We start from the raw sequence: 21110 nt of genomic DNA, 5'->3' as shown, positions 1-21110 counted from the left end.
GCTCCCGCTTCGTCCCCGCCGCCCGCAGGCCCCGGACCTGGGCCCGCGCTGCCCGCCGTCCGCCTCAGCTTGGTGCGCCTCGGCGAGCCGGACGGCGCTGGAGAGCCGCCCGCCACGCCCTCGGGGCTGGGCGCGGGAGGGGACCGTGTCTGCTTCAACCTGGGCCGCGAGCTTTATTTCTACCCCGGCTGCTGCCGCCGCGGGAGCCAACGGGTGAGTGCCCTGGCCGTGCGGGACCCTGAGCAGAGAGGGAGCCGAGAGTCCTTGATTGACAGAAGGCGCGGAGGAAGGCATCAGAGCGTGGGCATCCCAAGGGAGCAGGATTCTTGGCGATCCTGGATTCTGAGAGGTTCCAGGGGACTCTCCCGCAAGGGGATTCATAGGGTGGTGAGTGAATATTTTAGAAGTGATGGAGCTTCTGAGAGGTGATGGGCGGTTGTCACGGGTTCCAAGGTGACAAGCGTTCTGCAGGTAACAGAATTCTGAGCGATGGAGAACGGACAAAAATGCATTCTGGGCGTGTTGGAGGGGTTCTTGAGAGGTATTCTGGAAGCCAATGGAAGTCTTCTGAAGAGCGCTTCACTGGAGTGCTTGAGGCCCTGGGGTCAATCCCCAGGACTGCAAAACTAACAAAAGTAATGGGTACATGAGGTTTAGAGAGTATGAGATCTAGAGTATGGGGTTGAGGTGTTGGAGGAAATGAGGGTCTCTAATGGGAGGTCTGAATGATGGGGTTCCTGGCAGGAGACATCCTCAGGCATGATGGGGCATTTCTGAAGCAGTGTAGGGTCCCAGAAGGGTGATTGGGATTCTGAGAGTCCAGAGCTGATGGAAGTATCCAGAATGTGAGGGACCGTCAGGGTTGATGGGAGTCTGAACTGTGACAGAGGCCATGTGTGAGGTTTAGGGGCTCCAGATGGAAAGAAATCAGGCTTGGGAGATGGCTCAGTGGTTTTAGATCCCAGCACCCATGTAAAAGTCGGGTGCAGCAGCATATGCCTGTAACTCCAACACAGGGAGACCAGAGACTGGAGGATCCCTGGGGCTCACTGTCTAGCTGAACCTGGGAGCTCCAGGTTCAGTGAGAGATCCTGTGTCAATGCATAAGGTGGAGAGCTATAGAGGAAGACACCCAGTGTTGACCTCTGACCTCTACACCTGCACACATGGGTGGACATGTTCACATGTGTACACACAAGCATATACCACATACACCAAAAGATTGAAAGAAACCCTTGGATGTTGGGTTTTTGGAGTCCTTGGGTCCTGAGTGGCCCTGGACTTGGGGGGTCTTGGAATAGTGTGCTGAGTCACAAGGGAGCTGCTGAAGTGATGGGGGCTGGATGGTGAGACTCAGAGCTCTAGGTACATGGGGGGACTCTGAACCCTGGTGGCCTGGGTAAGGGTGTCCCTACATTCCAACCTTGGAAAGGCACTGTGGTCTTATAGGGGACAGCTGTCCTTCTGGTCTGTTTTTTTCTTTAGTAAGCCTTCGATTTGAGTTCCTCCCTGTTTGTGGTTGCCAGTCCCTCCCCACCTACCTACCCACTTCCCTCAGGGTTAACCCTGCTTCCTCTTGGCGGTTTCCCCAAACCTCAGTGTCCCCTTCCTTCCTCTCCCTGGTGTAACCTGTTAATTTGTTTTCTCCTGTGGTTCAAGTCCATTGACCTCAACAAGCCCATTGACAAGCGAATCTACAAGGGCACCCAGCCCACCTGCCACGACTTCAATCAGTACACCGCGGCCACAGAGACCATCTCCCTGCTGGTGGGCTTCTCTGCCGGCCAGGTGCAATATCTGGACCTCATCAAGAAAGACACCAGCAAGCTGTTCAATGAGGAGGTGATGAGGCCTTGAACTGTGTTCCCTGTTCACCCCCCTCCACCCACCCACACACCGAGCTGCCTGGGAATAGGGTAGGCATGAGAAGGTCAGGGAGAGGAAGATGGGAACCAGTGAAAGTAGCTGATGGTGCCACGGTGCTCATATGCCTAGGCCCTCGGCTGTCAGCCCAATGCTGAGTGAAGGCTTTACTGCCTGATTTCTCATCCACTGATAGGTAAGAAAGTATGGTGCCCATTTCACAGGCTAGGAGACTGAAACTCATAGTTGTCGGGACTTGATGCCCTTGCTAACGTCAAATTTTGGGCACTCAGGCCTTTGGATTTCAGTCCCTGCAGCATCATTGGCTTACTTTGTGACTTTGGGAAGGTGATTTGTTCTCTGAGCCTCAGTTTTCCTTTTCTACAAAATGGGTCCACCTCTCAGGACCATTGTAAACTCGTTCACAGAGACTGCTTGGTTGGGCCAACTTGGCTTAGAAGGAAATGCCCAAAGATGACCTTAATAAGCAGGCAGGTCTGGCTCTTGAGCTGTATCTTCCTGTCTCTGGTCCAGGAGAGGTGTTGCTTAAATGTTCTTTGAGTGAGTGGCCGAAGAGAGCGAAGCCAGCAGAACAGTGAGTGGGTTACACATTCACTCATCTATTCACAGAATAATGATTATCCTTCCTGTGCCAGGCCTCAGTCTGTACAGGGGCTGGCTTGCATTCACCATCAGCTCTGACCACTGAGGCCAGCAAAGATGCATTGTGGGTGGTGACATTGGGGCCATGGTAATTGGAGTGGGTGCACTTTTCTCAGGGAGCCCTCAGTGCTTGCTGGAGGTTCAGACTTCAGGGTGAGGAAGGGTGAACACAGTTTGGGCCTGTGGAGCTGAAAGAGTGAGAGGTTGCCATCAGTTCTCATGGAGACTTTCGGGCGCATCCTATGGATGCTCCTGCTCTGTCTGCTAGGGCTAGACTAGTGTGCCATGTGGCTGGGCCTCTTATTGGAAACCAACATTCTGGGAACAAATTTCTTGGCCTTGACTCTGACACAGTGAAGATGGAGGCAACCATTAGATGGATGGAGGACAGTCTTCTGATAGGCAGGATTTTCATTTTACCCAAGGTGGGACATATAGGCTCTGTGGTCCTCCAGAGGTAATAATCTTCTCCTCACCCCACCCTTTGCAGCGGCTGATTGACAAGACCAAGGTGACGTATCTGAAGTGGCTACCTGAGTCCGAGAGTCTGTTCCTGGCTTCCCACGCTAGTGGCCACCTGTACCTATACAACGTAAGCCATCCTTGCGTCTCTGCCCCACCCCAGTACAGCCTCCTGAAGCAGGGTGAGGGCTTTGCTGTCTACGCGGCCAAGAGTAAGGCACCCCGCAACCCGCTGGCCAAGTGGGCAGTGGGCGAGGGGCCCCTCAACGAGTTTGCCTTCTCACCCGATGGCCGGCACCTGGCCTGTGTTAGCCAGGACGGCTGCCTGCGCATCTTCCACTTTGACTCCATGCTTCTGCGTGGGCTCATGAAGAGCTACTTTGGGGGTCTACTATGTGTGTGCTGGAGCCCTGATGGCCGGTACGTGGTGACCGGAGGGGAAGATGATCTGGTCACCGTATGGTCTTTCACCGAGGGCCGAGTGGTGGCTAGAGGCCACGGCCACAAGTCTTGGGTCAATGCCGTGGCCTTTGATCCCTACACCACACGGGCAGAGGAGGCAGCATCGGGCAGCGGTGATGGAGATCACAGTGGCGAGGAGGAGGAGCTTGAGTCCACTGGCTCAGGCTCAGGCTTAGGCACAGGAGCCCCACTGTCCCCACTGCCTAAGGCTGGCTCCGTCACCTACCGCTTCGGCTCGGCTGGCCAGGACACACAGTTCTGCCTGTGGGACCTCACAGAAGATGTGCTTTCCCCACACCCATCTCTGGCTCGCACTCGCACCCTCCCGGGCACACCTGGTGCCACCCCACCGGCCATGGGTAGCTGTTGGGCTGGTGAACCAGGCCCAGGCCCCCTGCCCCGCTCGCTGTCCCGCTCCAACAGCCTCCCGCACCCAGCAGGTGGTGGCAAGGCCACTGGTCCCAGTGGTGCAGTGACAGAGCCAGGCACACCTTTCAGCATTGGCCGCTTTGCCACGCTGACGCTGCAGGAACGGCGGGACCGGGGGTCCGAGAAGGAACACAAGCGCTACCACAGCCTGGGCAACATCAGCCGTGGAGGTAGTGGGGGCAGCAGCAGCAGCAGCAGCAGCAGCAGCAGCGACAAGCCCAGTGGCCCTGCTCCCCGCAGCCGCCTGGACCCTGCCAAGGTGCTGGGCACAGCTCTGTGCCCGCGCATCCATGAGGTCCCACTGCTGGAGCCCCTGGTGTGCAAGAAGATTGCCCAGGAGCGGCTGACAGTACTGCTCTTCCTTGAGGACTGCATCATCACCGCCTGCCAGGAGGGCCTCATCTGCACCTGGGCCCGGCCAGGCAAGGCGGTGAGTCTGCACTGTGCCAGGGCAGAACCCTGGGGCAGAGGGCCAGCGATCAGTCAGCAGAGAGAAGGTCAGGTGTAAGACAATGGCAGGGTCTACAGCCATCCATCCAAAGGGCCTCTGGTGGCCATTGTGGCCCAGTCCTAGCACTTATCACTCAAGGAAGAACGTGCTATCTATGAGAAATGTGCATTTTCAATGTGGAAATTGTTAGAGTATTTTGGGCTAACACTGTAGGGCAAAGATTGAGCCTGGCCTAGTGTCTAGCCTGGCCTTTAGGCACTCAGTTTCTGAACTGGCTGCTGAGGGCCTGGATGGGAATCAGAGCCAGGGCCCAGGCCTACACTAATGCTGTGTGGCTCTGGATCACTGCCTTGCAGATGGGCTGTATGGCTCAGAAGGTCTTAGATGAGGCACAGGCCTACCTAATTAGTTTAGAGCTGGTCAGAACTGACTCAGTTCCTTAGCATTTGGGCTCAGTATTGGGGACCCCACACAGCCCTCAGTTCCTTGAATGCTTGCTTTGGAAGCTGAGAACCCTCAAGCCCTAGAACTAAAATCAGTCTCAGAGGAGGCCAAGGTGATGGGGCTTGGGGAGTCTGTGAGTCCTGAAAGACACCCCTCTGTCTCCCTAGTTCACAGACAAGGAGACTGAGGCCCAGGCAGGGGAAGCAAGTTGGCCCCGGTCACCCAGCAAGTCAGAGGTAGAGGTAGGACTGGCCCCCAGTTCTTCCCATTGCAGTATCTCAGGACCAACCCTCAAGCCAGAAGTGGACCCCACTTTCCCTCTTTCCTGTCCACCTTATGCCTCCCCTGTCCCCTCTGTCCAGGATCACCTGAGGCCATGTTTACTGTGTACAAGTGCTGCCTTGGGACAGGGAAAGCTGCCAAGCTGGCTGTTCTAACTAGGACAGCAGCCCTGGGTCTGGGGGCCAGAGGGATTGGGCTAGGATGGCTGCTGCTGAGGTATCTAACCTACCCATCTCCTTGTCCTCCCCAGGGTATCTCTTCCCAGCCGGGCAGCTCCCCGAGTGGCACAGTAGTGTGAAGCCATGGATGACCTCTCCTGCTCCTTGCCATAACCCTCCCCACTGACCTCACAGATCATATTAACAAGACTAATCATGGAAGGACTGCTCCAAGAACCTGCCCTGCACAAATACTGGGGTTCCCCGGGACTGGCTCAGCCATGGAGATGTAGTAGCCTGTGTGGCCTGAGCGACCTGAGCCTTGTCCTTCACCCACTGCCAAGTACAATGACCTGTCCCTCTGAAACATCAGTGTTAACCCACATCCCCATCCCCAGCATGTGACTGGTCACTCCTGGGAGAAACTCCCAACCTACAACAGCCCAGCTCCATGGTGCCACAGGGTTGAGAGGGCAGGGTGAGGGGTGACCCACCCCCTCAAGCCCCTACAGCCCACCCCCACCAGCTCCCCTTGCTATGGTCTCTGCTTTTGAAGAGTGTTAAGTTATGGAAGCCCTCAGGGCCCTCCTTGTCCCCCTGAACCTTTTATTTATACTAAAGCTCCTTGTTTGCACAGCGCCTCAGTTCCCTTCCTGGGGTAGGAGAAGTGTGCTTACACTTGACAGATGACCTGGGATCTTCACTTTAACCAAAGCAGTCCCAATCTAGGCCACCTCCCCCAGATGCCCCCAGCCCTGGCTGGGGTCAGGAGGTTGCTGGGAATTGATCTGAGCTGCCGCTTCTGGTCAGGCATTTGCAACCTGGTGCCCAGGACTTGGCTCTGCCATGACCAGTGTCCACATTTCCTCTCAGGGGAACCAGTCACCTTAGAAAGAAGCTAAGATCTCTGCTAGCTGGCTCTCGGGGCAGCAGGGAGCAATCTTTCCACCCCCCGAAATGTTTCTGTCTAATCCAAGCCCAGGCAGGAATGTGGCTGCCCGGCCTGGGGCCAAGGAGCTATTTTGGGGTCTCTCTTGCCTGGGGAGGGCCTGGCTCCACCGCTCGCCTCCCCCAGGCTTGGGCCAGCAGGTCACCCCTGGTCCTGGCTGCTGAGCAAATTCCCTTGCAATCTTCTCTCTGCCACCCTTTCCCCACCTCCTGCCAAAAAAAAAAAAAAAAAAAAAAGTAATACAGCAGGCCCCAGGGGCTAAATTTAACTGTCCCAAAGTTGGAATCCATTGCTGAGTCACAGAGAAGCTGCCCTGGCCCCCCTTTCTGCACCCCACCCTTCCCATCTCAGGCTTGGCAGGAGAGAGGGAGTCACAGGGTCACTCTGAGACTCGATTGGCCCTTCCGCACCGATAGACCTGTAAATCCTAGTGCTCCACCTTTTTTTATGGGTGGGTGGGGGCATTTCAGGGTGTCTTGAGTGCTCTGTCCTGTGCCATCAGTCACTGAACAGTTTTGAGGGATTCTGGAAGGGAGTTGGGGGGGTTGGCTTAAGAGGGGTTAAACTTGGGAGGCAGGAGGGAGCTGGGCCAAGGGGTGGGGAAAAGAGGAGGAGGCCTCAACCAAAGAAGTGGCCAGGGAGCCAGGGGATAGTGAGGAACAGGCAGACATGCAGCCAGGGCTCTGGGGCCTGGACAGGGGCAGTCGGGCCCCTTGACAGGAAGACCCCCGAGCCCTGGGCCGGGGAGGGGCCATGGTGCTGCCTGCCCAACATGTCAGCCGAAGTGCGGCTGAGGCGGCTCCAGCAGCTGGTGCTGGACCCTGGCTTCCTGGGGCTGGAGCCCCTGCTCGACCTTCTCCTGGGCGTCCACCAGGAGCTGGGCACCTCCCACCTGGCCCAGGACAAGTATGTGGCCGACTTCTTGCAGTGGGGTGAGTGTGGGGTTGGGGCCCACTTTGGGGAGGGGGATAGGCAGGGCAGAGGCAGATCTGAGGTCAGGACTTGGCTGTGGAGGGGCAGGAGGGCATGGAGAAGTTTTCCTATAAGGGACTTAGATAGCTCAGGCCTCCATCCTTGGGCCACAAGTCCTAAGCCCTCATAGTGGGACTAAGGTCAGTGGAGGCCAGCCGTGACTCAGCCAGGGCAGGCTGGGCTGGGCACAGACTTCTGCCCTCTTGCACCCTGGTCTAGCCCTGACAGCCTTTCTTCTAAAGGACCCTCACCCCCTAAACGGGCTTTAAGGCCTTGCTTTCCCAGTGTGTGGGACAAGTGAGGCGGGGCAGCGTGGGGTAGCCACCAGGGTGCGGCCCGCAGGCAGGTGTTTGGCGCCAGCTTCCCCAGCTGCCCTGACAGGTGTCCAGGCGCTATGAGGCACTGTGAGTCATGGAGGCCCTGGGGAAGTCAGCCCGGCAGAGAGGCGCCTCCCAGTACCCCTTCTGTCCCCCAGATTAAAGAGGAACAACTTGGGGTTCTGGGTGTGCCTATTGCTAGCCTCTGGGTTCCTCCCAGTCTGTGTGGGTCAGTTTGGGGATCCCTTCTGACTCCCCACCGACCTATACGCCCTTCTCCTGTGGTCTTCCCAGGCCATATGGACAGGTCTGAAGGGCTTGTCTGCCCCTAGCCAGAGTTCACACTCAGCCTAGCTTCCATCACTCCAACGCCCTGCTGTTTTGTCCTCCATATATCTGCCCCTCTGTGTCCTGTTCTTGGCCTGTGTGTCTTCATGTCTCTGACCCAGGCTGCTTCTCCCCTTCTCCCCCATTTCACAGACAGCAAGGTGGAGGCCAGGGCCTAGGCCACTCTGTGTTGGACTGTTGTGTCCCTGTCACCCCCCAATCCTCAGTGACTTTGCCAGCCTCCCTTTTGCAGAGGATAAGGCTGGGCTGGCAGGGTAAACTGAGAGCTGGAGTGGGGGCAGGGGTCTGGCTCTCTGGGAAGGAGCAGTCCTTTTGTGGGCTGAACAGCATCCTGTGGGCCCCTCCCCTGCCAGGCCTGGGCGGGGGAGGGGGCCTGGGTTCCCGCTGCCTTAAAAGGGCTTCAATGTCTTGGCTCTCTCCTCCCTCCCCCTGTCCTTGGCCCTGGCTAATTCTTCCCTGGCGGCCCACTCTCCCTGAACCCCTCTCTCTCCTTCCTGACCCACTAACTCCCCTCTTTTGCCCATGTTCATCCCTCCTCCATCCTACCTCCCCCCCCTTCCCATTTCCATGCAGCAGGCCTGGCCTCACTCTGCCCACTGCCTCTGAGTCTCCAGCCTCTGACCTAGCTGCCCTCCCCTCTCCCTGCTGAACCACCCAAGTGAGGACCTTATCCTCTGGAGCTTTGGCTGTAAGAAAGCCCTCCTGACCCTTCTGGGGACCCAGAATGCCCTTCCACCAATAGAATGCTGGTCACTGGTGGTCACCTGCTCCTACTGGCTCCACACAGTTTCCCTAGTCTTTGTGTTGGCTGTGCTGGACACACTGCCATTTGAGGCCAGGGCCCAAGACGCCAAAGGAGAACCCCGGGTGTGTGTGTGACCAACATGGATAGTTAGGATGGGAGTGGGGTTCCCAGAGGACAACTTCTTTTCACATCCTCTCTGCACTAAAGGAACTCTCCATCTTGCAGCAGCCCTGGGTTCCCCAAACATCACTTGGTGTTTTGGAGGCAGAGTCTAAAGCCAAGTTAAGCAGCAGAGAAAAGGGGAGACTGAGGGCTGGACCCTGGCCTCTAGCGTCCTGATGACCTTTGGCTTCTTCCCTCTTCCCCACAGTGGAGCCCATTGCAGCGAGGCTTAAGGAGGCCCGACTGCAGAGGGATGACTTTGAGATTCTGAAGGTGATCGGGCGCGGGGCATTCAGTGAGGTGAGTCCTGAATGGCCTGGGAATGGAACTTTACTTGAGGTGGGCGGGGCCGAGCAGCCTTAGAAATTGATGAATGAGCTTTGAACCAAAGGCTGGGACGGAGTGGAGGCGGGGCTCGGGGTCAGTGGGCGTGACGCAAGTGGGCGGGGCCGAGGGTGGAGATAGGGGCGGGGTCTTGTCTGGGCGAACCTTTCTGTTTTTCCCTGCCCCCTCCGCTACTGGTCCCCACCCCCTCCGTGTTCCATCTTTAGGTAGCGGTGGTGAAGATGAAGCAGACGGGCCAGGTGTATGCCATGAAGATTATGAATAAGTGGGACATGCTGAAGAGAGGCGAGGTGAGGGCCGGGAGTGGGGGAGGTGAGGGAGGCCCAGGATCCGCTGTACCCACCTGTAGCTTTTCCTCCCTTCCTTACCACAGGTGTCGTGCTTCCGGGAAGAGAGGGACGTGTTGGTAAATGGGGACCGGCGCTGGATCACGCAGCTGCACTTCGCTTTTCAGGATGAGAACTACCTGGTGAGCTCCCGACCCGGTGACAGAGAGAGGGAGAGAGGGAGAGGGAAGGAGGGAGGGAGGAGAGAGAGAGAGAGAGAGAGAGAGAGAGAGAGAGAGAGAGAGACTCAAGGCGAGGAACTGGGGTTGGGAGAGGCAGCTGTAGACCTGGGAGCTGGTAGGATTGTGTCTTTACCTTGGAATGAAGGTGTCGCAGTAGGTAGAGGCCCTTCCCTGGAATGGGGTAGCTTTGTGCAACCTATGTGGGGTGCCAGGAGTACCTAGCTTCTGGAGGTCGAGAGGTGTCTGTGTTCTCTTGCCATAAACAGCTCGCCGAGTGTGCCTGTGTGTCTTTGTCCAGCAACATTCTGAGTGCACTGGGGTTTTTTATGGAGTCTGATCCATGCACATCCCTGGGCTGTTCTCGCTCTCTCTCTTTGGGTGGTCTCTACTTGGGGACCGAGTGTCTCTGAGAGTCTTGTGGGCTACCGACGTCCCCCTGTGACACACCCCCTCCCAGTACCTGGTCATGGAGTACTACGTGGGCGGGGACCTGCTAACGTTGCTGAGCAAGTTTGGAGAACGGATCCCTGCCGAGATGGCGCGTTTCTACCTGGCCGAGATTGTCATGGCCATAGACTCCGTGCACCAGCTGGGCTACGTGCACAGGTGGGCGTGGCGGGCTGAGGGGTGGGGGCCAGGGAGGGGTACCCTAGCTTGTGTGGGAACCTGAAGATTGGATCCCCATTGGGGGCGGGGTTCTAGATCTTGACCTGTAGAATCCGGGTGGGGGCGGAGTCTTCTGGAGGGGCGGAGCCTGGTGGACCGCGGGAAGGAGACTAGAGCACCCTAATCCTCTCTCCCTGTGCAGGGACATCAAACCCGACAACATTCTGTTGGACCGCTGTGGGCACATCCGCCTGGCGGACTTTGGCTCCTGCCTCAAGCTGCGTGCGGATGGAACGGTAAGCAGAGGGCCTGGAGCAACTCTGTCCACCAGTAAGGTGCATATGGGGACTTGGGTGGGGGCGGGGCTAGTAGAGCCTGGTCCCAAAATGCCCTGTGTACCAGGCCGAACTGGCAGGGGAAGTGTCTAAGCATTTAGGTCTGGTTGGCGCAGGTGAGGTCGCTGGTTGCTGTGGGCACCCCAGACTACCTGTCTCCTGAGATTCTGCAGGCCGTGGGTGGAGGGCCTGGGACAGGCAGCTACGGACCCGAATGTGACTGGTGGGCGCTGGGCGTGTTCGCCTATGAAATGTTCTACGGGCAGACACCCTTCTATGCGGACTCCACAGCTGAGACATATGCCAAGATCGTGCACTACAAGGTGAGTGCAGTGCCAGGAAAGCCCTGATTTGATAATGCACGCTCTCCAGGCTGACCTTTCCCTGCTCTTTCCAAACAGGAGCACCTGTCTCTGCCTCTAGCAGACTCGGGGGTCTCTGAGGAAGCTCGAGATCTCATCCAGGGGCTGCTCTGTCCCGCTGAGGTGCGGCTGGGACTGGATGGAGCAGATGATTTCAGGAAGCATCCTTTCTTCTTTGGTCTTGATTGGGAAGGCCTCCGAGACAGTGTGCCCCCCTTTACACCGGACTTTGAGGGTGCCACCGACACATGCAACTTCGATGTGGTGGAGGATGGGCTCACTGCCATGGTGAGCGGGGGCGGGGTACGTACCTGCAACAACTGATCAGTGGAGGGAACTTTCCAACTCCCCTCCATAGAATTGCGGTGGTGACCTCCCAGGGGCCTGAATTATTCTTACCCTAGAGCACTGCCATGTGTGTACTCATTGCTGAGGACACATAGGTGACCAGTCCCCAAGACAATGAGGTCTGATTGTGAGGAGGGCTGAAATGGAGTGTAGTATGTCAGGCTCTTTTGACCTTGGAAGGTGCTGGAAGATGCTGGAGGGCTTCCTGGAGGAGACTGTCTGAGGGCCAGAGGGATGTCATGAAAGTCAGGAGACCCTTTCTTTGGCTGACAGGCTTTCCTGGAAGGCTTGCTCAGCCCTGGATCCACCTACAGTAGAGAGAAACTGGGTGCCCTAAGGGAAGCAGCAACATACAAGAGAAATGGTGGAGGGGCCAGCTAGATGATGGGGTTGGCCTGGGGGGTTAGGCCATGATGAGGAGGTGAGGGGCCAGCTTACACGATGGGGTAGGCCTGGGGGGGTTAGGTCATGTTGAGAAGGGGATGAGGGGCCAGCTAGATGATGAGGTTGGCCTGGGGGGCTTAGGCCATGATGAGGAGGTAATGGGCCAGCCCTGACTGCTGCTGGTCACAGCCCTGCATGTCTTGTGTAGGAGACCCTGTCAGACATGCAGGAAGACATGCCGCTGGGTGTCCATCTGCCTTTTGTGGGCTACTCCTACTCGTGCATGGCCCTCAGGTAAGCACAACGGCCCAGTGCTCAGGGCCACTGTGTCCAGGCTTTCCTCAGTCAGGAAGTTTGCAGGATCAGTCCTGGGACCAAGGATTCTTAGGGACTCATACGTTTTTGGATTCAGTTGTAAAACCAGAGAACATTTGACTCATCCTTCCATAATCTTCCACCTATTAACTTTAATGCTTCTAGTACATAGTCAGATGACCCCTGGATCTTAGAAAGGAAGCCTGGAATTTTATAGTCACTTTAGGAACATAAACTCATGGAGTCACGTAACAATAAAGCTTTTAAATTTATTTATTGTCTTTTGTTTTTTGAGACAGGATCTTGGTGATACAGCCCAAGCTGGCCTTGGAGTGCTGTGATTATGGGCACACACCACCACACCTAGCCAATAAAGCATTTTAAAAGCATCTATTACTGCTGAGTGAGTGGTACATACCTGTATTCCAGCACTTAGAAGGTAAAGGCAGGAGGATCACAAGTTCAAGATGAGTCTGGGCAACATAAGTTTGAAGCCAGCTTAGGCTACATGAGACTCTGTCTCAAGAAACAAAAACAAAAAGCATCACAGGGCTTGGTGACACATGCCTTTAATCTGAGCACTTGGGAGGCAGAGGCAGGTGGATCTTTGTGAGTTCAAGGCCAGTCTGGTCTACATAGTGAGTTCCAGGACAGCTGGGGCTACAAGGAGACCCTGTCTCAAAAAAAAGACCAATCAATCAATCAATCAATCCATTATTGCTAGGTAGGGTAGTGTGTCTCAAAAGACCAATCAATCAATCAGTCAATCAATCAATCCATTATTGCTAGGCAGGGTGGTGTACACCTGTAATCTCACCACTCAGGAGGCTAAGGAGGATCATGACAAGGGTTTGAAGCCATTCTGGGCTACAGAGAGCCTTTCTAAAAATACCAAAAATAAATAAATGAATAAATCCACTATTGGTCAGGTATGGTGACACACACTTGCAATCCCAGCACTAGGGAGGTAGAGGCAGGAAGATCAGAATTTCATGGTTACCCTCAGCGACAGTGAGTTTGAGGTCAGCCTGGACCACATGATACCTTGTCTCAAAAAGAAAAGTACCAAAGACAATGAAACTTCAGAAAAAAGAGAGAAGAGTTTGCAAACACCCTCAATCCCCATTACCACAAAATAATAATGAATAGGTAGATCTTGTCACAAATAAATTAGAAAGCATGGATCAGGAAGAGGAGGCCTTTGCACGTGCTTACCATCCAGACATATCCCTGGCTCACACAGTGGTCACACAAGACACACAGCTTACTGGGAGGACAGCTTGTTTTCTGTTTGCATGCAGCACCCTTCAGTCATGAGCTTGTGCAGGGCCATGCAGTGAGGTGCGGTGGTGTCCACACGAGCAAGTCAGGATTTAACCCACAGTCAATTAGAACCATACTGCCTGGACAGCCAGCACGGCGGTTCCAGGGCTGTGAGGCCCAACAGGGTAGGACTTTGCTAGCCAGTGGAGGGGCATCAACCAGACCTGGGGGTTGATTCTCTTCAGTCTGCCCCTGCCTCTTGAACCCTGGGTTCTTAGACCTGCCCCATGCCCACAGGCTAGGGAGTCCCAGATCCTCCTCTTCTTCCTAGGGACAGTGAGGTCCCAGACCCCACCCCTATGGAACTGGAGGCCCTGCAGTTGCCTGAGCCATGTGTGCAAGTTCCCAGTATGGAGGCTCCGGTGTCCCCACCCGAGGAAGTGGTGAGTAGATAGAGGGCTTGTCAGGGACACATAGCCAAGGAGGCCAGGGCTGTCTGGTTGGGGTGTGCTGTGCCTGCAGTGCCAAGCTGTCAAGTACTTCACAGGTTATTTGCTGCACATGTCCCCATTTGGGCCTGACAGCACAGTCCTATAATCTTAGTCACTCAGGAGGCTCAGGCAGGAGGATCCCAAGTTCAAGGCCAGTGAGACCCTGTTTTAGAATAAAAAATGAAAGAGGATTTGGCAGCCTTCTGGAGGGGGATGTTGTGAGATGTGTCCCTGGCCTGGAAGTCATAGTGAAGGCACTATGGAGGAACTGGGGATAGCAGCTGGAGTCTGAGCACTGGCAATTGTGGAGGACTCCACAGGGACAGCAGAGTTCCCTTGGGTCAGTAGGAGGACCTCAAGGGGAGAAGCCCCCAGGTGGGCATGCTGGAGTCTTAAAAGTTACAGGTGGGTGGGTCCGTGGGAAGGAGGAGGGGCGGCCTGTGTGGATCCAGAAAGAAGCTAGGATTGAGGAGGCGGGACTGGGGAAGAGATTGAGCCAGCCCCAAATCCGATCCCCACCCTTAGGCTGAAGTGGCCGGCCCAGCGGCTGTCCCCACAGCAGCAGAGGCAGAGGTGGAGGCCGAGCTAACGCTGCGGGAGCTCCAGGAAGCCCTGGAGGAGGAGGTGCGCACGCGGCAGAGCTTGAGCCGGGACCTGGAGGCCATCCGCACCGCCAACCAGAACTTCGCCAGGTCCGGGTCACGGTGCGGGCCCGGGCAACCTTTGCAACTTTCTGTCCAAACTGGCAAGCTCACCCTCCTCATCTTCCCACAGCCAACTTCGGGAGGCCGAGGCCCGGAACCGAGACCTGGAGGCGCATGTTCGGCAGCTGCAGGAGCGGATGGAGTTGCTGCAGGCCCCGGGAGCCGCAGGCGAGTCCCTCCTCCGCCCCCTTCTCCCCCAGGGCGCCGGGTGGAGATCGGGGACACCTGAGGGAAGGGAGGGGCCCAGGCTGGGGCACGCCGCGCCACCGCCCTTCTCCGCCCCTCCACGCGCATACACCTCTTTCTTCTCCTTCCAGCTGTCACGGGGGTCCCCAGTCCCCGGGCCACGGATCCACCTTCCCATGTAAGACCCCTCTCTTTCCCCTGCCTGAGACCTGCTACCCACGCCCCGTCTAGATTTAGGGCTCACCGTCCTTGGGGGCTCCAGAGGAAAGCTGCCCTTCACCCAGCCCGCACCTGCCCACTCTCCCTGGGTGCAGGCCTCTTTGCCAAATCCTTCCAGGGGATCTCCCTAGATTCCCGCGACTTCCTGCATTGTCTCTCACCCCTCGGCTGAGGCCCGGGCTAGGCTGGGCTCCGATCGGGTCACCTGTCCCTTCTCTCTCCAGCTAGATGGCCCCCCGGCCGTGGCTCTGGGCCAGTGCCCGCTGGTGGGGCCAGGCCCCATGCACCGCCGCCACCTGCTGCTCCCTGCCAGGGTATGTCCCACGTCCCCCTCCCTGACCCCGCATCGCTCTGACCACTGAGCGCCACCACCGCTTAGCTGTGCCTGTGCGGGGCTCGGCCCACCACAGGGAGGGAGGGTGTTCGGAGAGCCAGTCAGCACAGGCCGCTAGGAAGCAGCCAATAATGAGTGCGGACGGGATCAGGCATGCCAGCAGACCTACCGTGGCTGCGGGCTGTGGGGCCCCTGCAGGGCTCCGAGGATTCCTGACGCATCTACGGGTGTAGGCGGGACGAGTCCCAGGAGCCAATGAGGAGCCCGTGGCCGTGCTGACCCCTCCCTCTCGCCCGCAGGTCCCTAGGCCTGGCCTATCGGAGGCGCGTTGCCTGCTCCTGTTCGCCGCTGCTCTGGCTGGTGCCGCCACCCTGGGCTGCACTGGGTTGGTGGCCTGCGCCGGCCATCTCACCCCAGTCTGGTGTCTCCCAGGAGCCATCTTCACCCCCTGAACCCTAAAAGCCCAGACCGGCCTCCATTCAGGCTACTTTGGAAGGCTGGGTGACCCGGGGAAGGCCCTGGAGCTTGCCTCTGTCTCCAGGTCCACACCCCTGCGATGGTGGGTCGCCCAGCTCCGCGCCTGTGATCCGGTCCCGAACCCTGGCGGCCGGGGAGGGAGGAGCAGGGCTGGCGCGCAGAAACCGGGTTCCCGGAGGGCCATGAGTGGGGCTGCTGCTGGGCGGGGATAGTCCATCGCTTCTCTCCTCCGCCCCGACGTGGATGGGCAAACTGCGCCCAGAGAAGGCAGCAGGCCTGGGCTCAGCCATCCGATTTTCACCCTTGACGCCTCCAGCCATCGCTCGTGAACTACAGATCCTTGCGCATGAGCCCCTGTTCTCTGGGGACGTTCCCTTCCCGCAGCGAACCAGGAGTACGACCTCCGCCAGCTCCCACGGGGGCCTTTTGCTTCGTCCAGTCCCGCTTTGGGGGTTCCCAAGACCCCTTCCTCACACTGCTGTCGGAGCACAGCTGCACACCGCCCCCCCCCAAGGCCGCGTGGATATTTATTGACCTTATCCTCCGACCCGCCAACAGGCTCCAGGACCCCCAGCACCCTGACCCACGTTTGGATGCACTGAGACTCGACATTCCTCGGTATTTATTGTCTGTCCCCACCTAGGACCCCACCCCCGACCCCTGCGAATAAAAGACCCTCTCATCCGCCCTAAGCCCTGGACTCTGAAGTGTCTCTGTAGTGACGAGGAAGCCGCCCAGGATGCCAATCAAGAGGCCAGGAGGGATAACCAATGGCTGGACAGGGAGCTAGCGGGACGCAAAGCGAACCAATCAGTTGGGGGCGGAAAAACTGGGGGGCGGGGCTTAAGTATCCAGCCAGTAGAAGAGGAGCAAGGAGCCGCTCGCAGGCACCGCCTCCCGCCCAGCTGTGGCAAAGCTGTGGCACTCGAGCATGGAAAAGTAAGGGGCTGCGTCGGCAGCTAGTGCGGCCCTCCTCTTTCCACTGCGCCTGCGCACGCCACGCGCATCCTCTCCCGGGACCTTCGCTCGAGAAAAGTTGCTGCAAACTTTCGAGTCCGTTTTCCCCGCCCCTCCTCTCAGCCAGATCCGCCTCTTTCCCCCCCAACTCCACGGAGCCGGGAATTCCGAAGGGCGGAGCGCGGCGTGGAGATGGGGAGTTGTGGGGGGCGGGGGGCGCTTCAGAGGACCCTGGAGACCGAAGCGTGCAGAAGCTCAGTGTCGGGGCGGAGGTGCTTCGCGCCCTTAACCTTGGACGGCCCGTTACCTTCTCCATTGTCCCGATGGGGAAACTGAGGCCCTGAGCCAGAGGCACACGCAGGGGGAGGCCGAAAGCGCGGCCTGAGACGGAGGGAAAACAAAGGGAGAACCACGGACAGCTGGGGAGGGGGCGGACACACTGACAGAGACCCGAAGGCAGAGCTGGCAATAGCGTTTGGGCCGGGAGGGGGGCGAGAAGAGCGCCTAGGGAGGGCGGGGGGCCTCCTTGAAGAGCCTGGCAGGGAGGGGGCTGGGGAAGCCCGAGGGAGGCGGAGAAGGAGGGAGGAACTTCCCAAAGTTGCAAAACATGGCTACCTTGCCTGCCGAGCCGAACGCGGGGCCGGCGGCCGGGGGAGAGGCGGTGGTGGCGGCGGCGGCCACCGAAGAGGAGGAGGAGGAAGCGCGCCAGCTCCTGCAGACTTTGCAGGCGGCCGAGGGGGAGGCGGCAGCGGCGGCCGGGACCAGGGCGGGAGAAGCGGCGGCCGGAGCGGAGGACTCCAGGTCCCCCGGCGTCCCGGGGTCGTCCCCCAACACCGCCGCCGAAGCGCCCACGGGCCTCCGCTTCTCGCCAGAGCAGGTGGCGTGCGTGTGCGAGGCGCTGCTCCAGGCGGGCCACGCCGGCCGCTTGAGCCGCTTCCTGGGCGCACTGCCCCCGGCTGAGCGCCTACGTGGCAGCGACCCGGTGCTGCGCGCGCGGGCCCTGGTGGCCTTCCAGCGGGGTGAATACGCCGAGCTCTACCGGCTGCTGGAGAGCCGCCCTTTCCCCGCCGCCCACCACGCCTTCCTACAGGACCTCTACCTGCGCGCGCGCTACCACGAGGCCGAGCGGGCCCGCGGCCGTGCGCTGGGCGCGGTGGACAAATACCGGCTGCGTAAGAAGTTCCCGCTGCCCAAGACCATCTGGGACGGGGAGGAGACCGTGTACTGCTTCAAGGAGCGCTCCCGCGCCGCGCTCAAGGCCTGCTACCGGGGCAACCGCTACCCGACGCCGGACGAGAAGCGCCGCCTGGCCACACTCACCGGCCTCTCGCTCACGCAAGTCAGCAACTGGTTCAAGAACCGGCGACAGCGAGACCGGACTGGGACTGGCAGCGGTGCGCCCTGCAAAAGGTGAGGGTCCCCGGGCGACGCATGGCCTGCCGTCCCGGGGACGTTCTGTCCAGCCGTCCTCCCCGGTGCCCACTGCTGGAGTCAGCGCGCGGTACTCCTCGGACACCAGCCCCTTACACCCCCAAGCGTCCGCGGAGCGCAGGGACTGAGCGTGGATGGTCCAGGCAGGCCCAGGATTCTCTGGGCAACAGGGTCCTGCGGGCAGAGGCCCTTGTCGCTGCACCCCAGGGTCCATTTGAAACCCATCAGTGTTTGGGACTGCAGGGTATTCAGGGAGGTAGTGAGAAAAGTGGGGAGCTCCCTAGAGGGGCAGTGGAAAGGGGGGTTCGCTTTGTGTAAGGCACACCGGGCGGAGACCCACCCTCAGGGCCTTTGCAACCTGGCCCTTGTGTGACCGTTACTCTTCCCCACCCCCATGCCCCCTCCGGCCCTAACAGCGTGGTCTGTCGCCTGTCTTTGTTGTGAAACGTGAACCTTCCCCGGCTCCGGTTTCCCTGTAACCCAAGCTCTTCCCCTCCCACCCTGAGCGCCTGGCCTCTTGCTCCCTATTCTGACGCCTGGGGGGAAGGACACTGGGAAGTCTGCCTTCTCACTACAGGCCACACGCCTGCCGACCCAGGGGACCTGGGACGCCTGGGTGCTGGGCTGCAGGCCAAGGTGATGGGAAAGTACGGCCTCTTCCCTCCAGCGTTAGCTTTCCCGCCAGTGTCACTCCAGGCCGGGCTTGTAGAGGCCCGGGAAGTTGGGGGGTGCGGGGGACGGTGTGCGTGTGGGGGTGCCCGAATGCTAAAATAGTTAACAGCAGTGCTGGCTGCCTGTGCTCCTAGGGGGAGCAGCCTTTAGGCCCACAACTTAACCCTTTTTTTCCTGCTAGCGAGTCTGATGGGAACCCCACTACTGAGGATGAGTCCAGCCGAAGTCCCGAGGACCTGGAGAGGAGTGTGGCCCCCGTGGCTGGGGAAGCCCCCAGCCAGAGCTCTATCTTCCTAGCTGGAGCCAGCCCTGCAGCACCATGCCCAGCCTCCTCCTCTATCCTGGTGAATGGGAGCTTCCTGGCAGCCAGCAGCCCCCCAGCAGTCCTCCTTAATGGCAGCCCAGTCATCATCAACAGCTTGGCCCTGGGGGAGGCCTCCAGCCTGGGGTCTCTGCTGCTCACAGGGGGAGGGGGAGCCCCTCCACCACAGCCCAGCCCCCAGGGCGCCAGTGAGACCAAGACTTCCCTGGTCCTGGACCCACAGACAGGAGAGGTTAGGCTGGAGGAGGCTCAGTCTGAGACCCCTGAGACCAAAGGGGTACAGGGGCCTGCTCCTGGGGCAACTGGAGAAGAAGCCCCAGGGACCCTGCCCCAAGTAGTTCCTGGCCCCCCATCCACCTCCACCTTCCCTTTGACCCCAGGAGCTGTGCCCACTGTGGCCGCTCCCCAGGTTGTGCCCCTCTCACCCTCATCTGGATACCCAACAGGCCTGGGCCCCACCTCCCCCCTGCTGAACTTGCCCCAGGTGGTACCCACCTCCCAGGTGGTGACCCTGCCTCAGGCTGTGGGGCCACTCCAGCTGTTGACAGCCGGGCCAGGCAGCCCTGTGAAGGTGGCAGCTTCCACGGGCCCTGCCAACATGCACCTGATAAACTCTGGTGTGGGAGTGACTGCCCTGCAGCTTCCCTCGGCTACTACCCCAGGTATCCCCTGCATTCCTCAGGCCTGGGTGGGCTGGGGGACCAGGCGTCTCATCCCTGATCCATCCTTGTGCTCTGAGCCCAGGCCTACTGCAGCTGAAAGAGCCCCAAGGACTGGTCTGCCTGCCCTTCAATATATTCCCCTCCTCTTCCAGCTCTCAACATCTCCTCTCCCCACAGGGAACTTTCTCCTGGCCAACCCTGTGTCTGGCAGCCCCATCGTCACCGGGGTGGCCGTGCAGCAGGGCAAGATCATCCTCACCGCCACCTTCCCCACCAGCATGCTGGTCTCCCAGGTCCTGCCGCCAGCCCCCAGCCTGGCCCTGCCCCTGAAACAAGAGCCAACCATCTCAGTGCCCGAAGGAGCCCTCCCAGTGGCCCCCAACTCTGCCCTCCCAGAGGCTCAGACACTGGGCTCCATCTCTGTGCAGCCACTGCCACCTGCCCCTGCTGTCACCTCTGCCACCAGCCTGCCCTTCTCCCCGGACTCCTCAGGTCTCCTGCCCAGCTTCCCTGCACATCTGCCTGAGGGTCTGATGCTGTCACCTGCAGCTGTGCCCATCTGGCCAGCAGGACTGGAACTGAGCACAGGGGTAGAGGGGCTGCTAGACACGGAAAAAGGACTGGGGACACAAGCCACCCACACTGTGCTGAGGCTACCAGACACTGATGGCCAGGGGTTGCTTCTAGGAGCCACAGCAGGGGTAGAGGTTGATGAGGGGCTGGAAGCTGAAGCCAAGGTCCTGACGCAGCTGCAGTCAGTGCCTGTGGAAGAGCCCCTGGAACTGTGACCTGGTCCTCACCACCTCCTGACAATGGTGCTCAAGGTGCTGGGACAGGACCAGGAGGGACCCTTGGGAAACTATACCCTCCAAAGTCCTACACTACAGCCCTCCACCCTGGACCATCTGCAAGCCTTCAAGAGCCAGGGGGACTTGCCCTGGTCAGGTGCTGGATGTCTCCTGATGGGATCCCTGTTCTTCCACTGCCTGCCGTGTGCATGGGGGTACTAGGAGTTATGCTTGGGATCTGCCCTCCTACACCTGGTACACTAGTGAGCTGAAGACCCTGCTAAGTGACCGATTTCCAACAAGGCACCATCACCCCACCTAACACTATTAATAGCTGTACTGATGCCCAGTGTTCCCAGATTGTGACCAGAGACTGACAGTCCCTTCCTACTGAGAAGGGACACCGGTGTGGGCAGGGACCCTTCCCATTTCCCTGGACTTGAGCCCTGGGATCACCTCCAGCCCCAGACCAAAGATTATGTTTGTCCCCCAGGGCAACCCTGACTTATGTCTAGTTTGTACTATAAATCTTTTATTTTTCTAGAACATGTTATGCCTCCATTTCAAAAAAAAAAATAAACACACAATAGAATCAAACAACTGACCCAAAAGATAACTAGAGACAAATACCTAGCTTGATGCAGTGGCTTGCTCTTTCTGTTAATGGTTTGTTTTTTGAGATGGGGTCCTGCTC

General features: G+C 58.7%; 3 protein-coding genes across 11 annotated transcripts in view; all 3 read left to right on the top strand.

The window, feature by feature from the left end:
- The window catches only part of Dmwd (DM1 locus, WD repeat containing), a 6082-nt gene extending 266 nt beyond the window's left edge, over positions 1-5816 (top strand). Inside the window, exons 1-5 of the mRNA XM_029555525.1 lie at positions 1-213; positions 1660-1842; positions 3017-4309; positions 4942-5016; positions 5307-5816. The exon at positions 1-213 is cut by the window's left edge and continues 266 nt beyond it. Coding sequence (XP_029411385.1) covers positions 1-213; positions 1660-1842; positions 3017-4309; positions 4942-5016; positions 5307-5354 — 1812 coding nt within the window. The 3' untranslated portion in view covers positions 5355-5816. The remainder of the gene's footprint in view (positions 214-1659; positions 1843-3016; positions 4310-4941; positions 5017-5306) is intronic.
- Positions 5817-6796: 980 nt separating this feature from the next.
- On the top strand, positions 6797-16276 carry Dmpk (DM1 protein kinase). 9 transcript variants are annotated; one of them, XM_008852057.3, is made up of 15 exons: positions 6797-7095; positions 8916-9007; positions 9259-9342; positions 9426-9521; positions 10018-10166; positions 10369-10462; positions 10618-10824; positions 10903-11166; positions 11804-11889; positions 13505-13616; positions 14190-14356; positions 14439-14536; positions 14686-14732; positions 14998-15087; positions 15407-16276. In XM_008852057.3, exons 1-15 carry the CDS (start codon positions 6936-6938, stop codon positions 15557-15559), a joined length of 1899 nt encoding a protein of 632 aa, XP_008850279.1. In that variant the 5' UTR covers positions 6797-6935; the 3' UTR covers positions 15560-16276. The 9 variants fall into 9 exon arrangements, with proteins under 9 accessions (XP_008850279.1, XP_017658389.1, XP_008850280.1 ...); XM_008852058.3 differs by having other exon boundaries at positions 6806-7095; positions 10903-11151; positions 15002-15087; positions 15407-15566; XM_008852059.3 differs by having other exon boundaries at positions 6806-7095; positions 10903-11151; positions 15407-15559.
- Positions 16277-16409: 133 nt separating this feature from the next.
- On the top strand, positions 16410-20980 carry Six5 (SIX homeobox 5). The gene is made up of 3 exons (XM_008852054.2): positions 16410-17951; positions 18826-19628; positions 19806-20980. The coding sequence occupies exons 1-3, from the start codon at positions 17149-17151 to the stop codon at positions 20414-20416; spliced, it is 2217 nt and encodes a 738-aa protein (XP_008850276.1). The 5' UTR covers positions 16410-17148; the 3' UTR covers positions 20417-20980.
- The last annotated feature ends 130 nt before the right edge of the window (positions 20981-21110 follow it).

Source organism: Nannospalax galili, unplaced genomic scaffold (assembly GCF_000622305.1).
Source record: "Nannospalax galili isolate Female #2095 unplaced genomic scaffold, S.galili_v1.0 scaffold385, whole genome shotgun sequence".
Taxonomy (NCBI): Eukaryota; Metazoa; Chordata; class Mammalia; order Rodentia; family Spalacidae; genus Nannospalax; species Nannospalax galili.
The sequence above is the reverse complement of the archived record's forward strand: the minus strand, read 5'-3'. Positions and strand labels throughout refer to the sequence as shown.

What these genes read in the sequence shown, in the direction of transcription:
- Dmpk (XM_008852055.3), top strand. Translation starts at nt 6,936, where the DNA reads ATGTCAGCCGAAGTGCGGCTGAGGCGGCTCCAGCAGCTGGTGCTGGAC. An exon ending in CAGCTGGGCTACGTGCACAG is followed by an intron (nt 10,167 to 10,368) that starts GTGGGCGTGGCG and finishes CTCCCTGTGCAG; the next exon opens with GGACATCAAACCCGACAACA. An exon ending in GCCAACCAGAACTTCGCCAG is followed by an intron (nt 14,357 to 14,438) that starts GTCCGGGTCACG and finishes ATCTTCCCACAG; the next exon opens with CCAACTTCGGGAGGCCGAGG.
- Six5 (XM_008852054.2), top strand. Translation starts at nt 17,149, where the DNA reads ATGGCTACCTTGCCTGCCGAGCCGAACGCGGGGCCGGCGGCCGGGGGA. An exon ending in AGCGGTGCGCCCTGCAAAAG is followed by an intron (nt 17,952 to 18,825) that starts GTGAGGGTCCCC and finishes TTTTCCTGCTAG; the next exon opens with CGAGTCTGATGGGAACCCCA. An exon ending in TCCCTCGGCTACTACCCCAG is followed by an intron (nt 19,629 to 19,805) that starts GTATCCCCTGCA and finishes CTCTCCCCACAG; the next exon opens with GGAACTTTCTCCTGGCCAAC.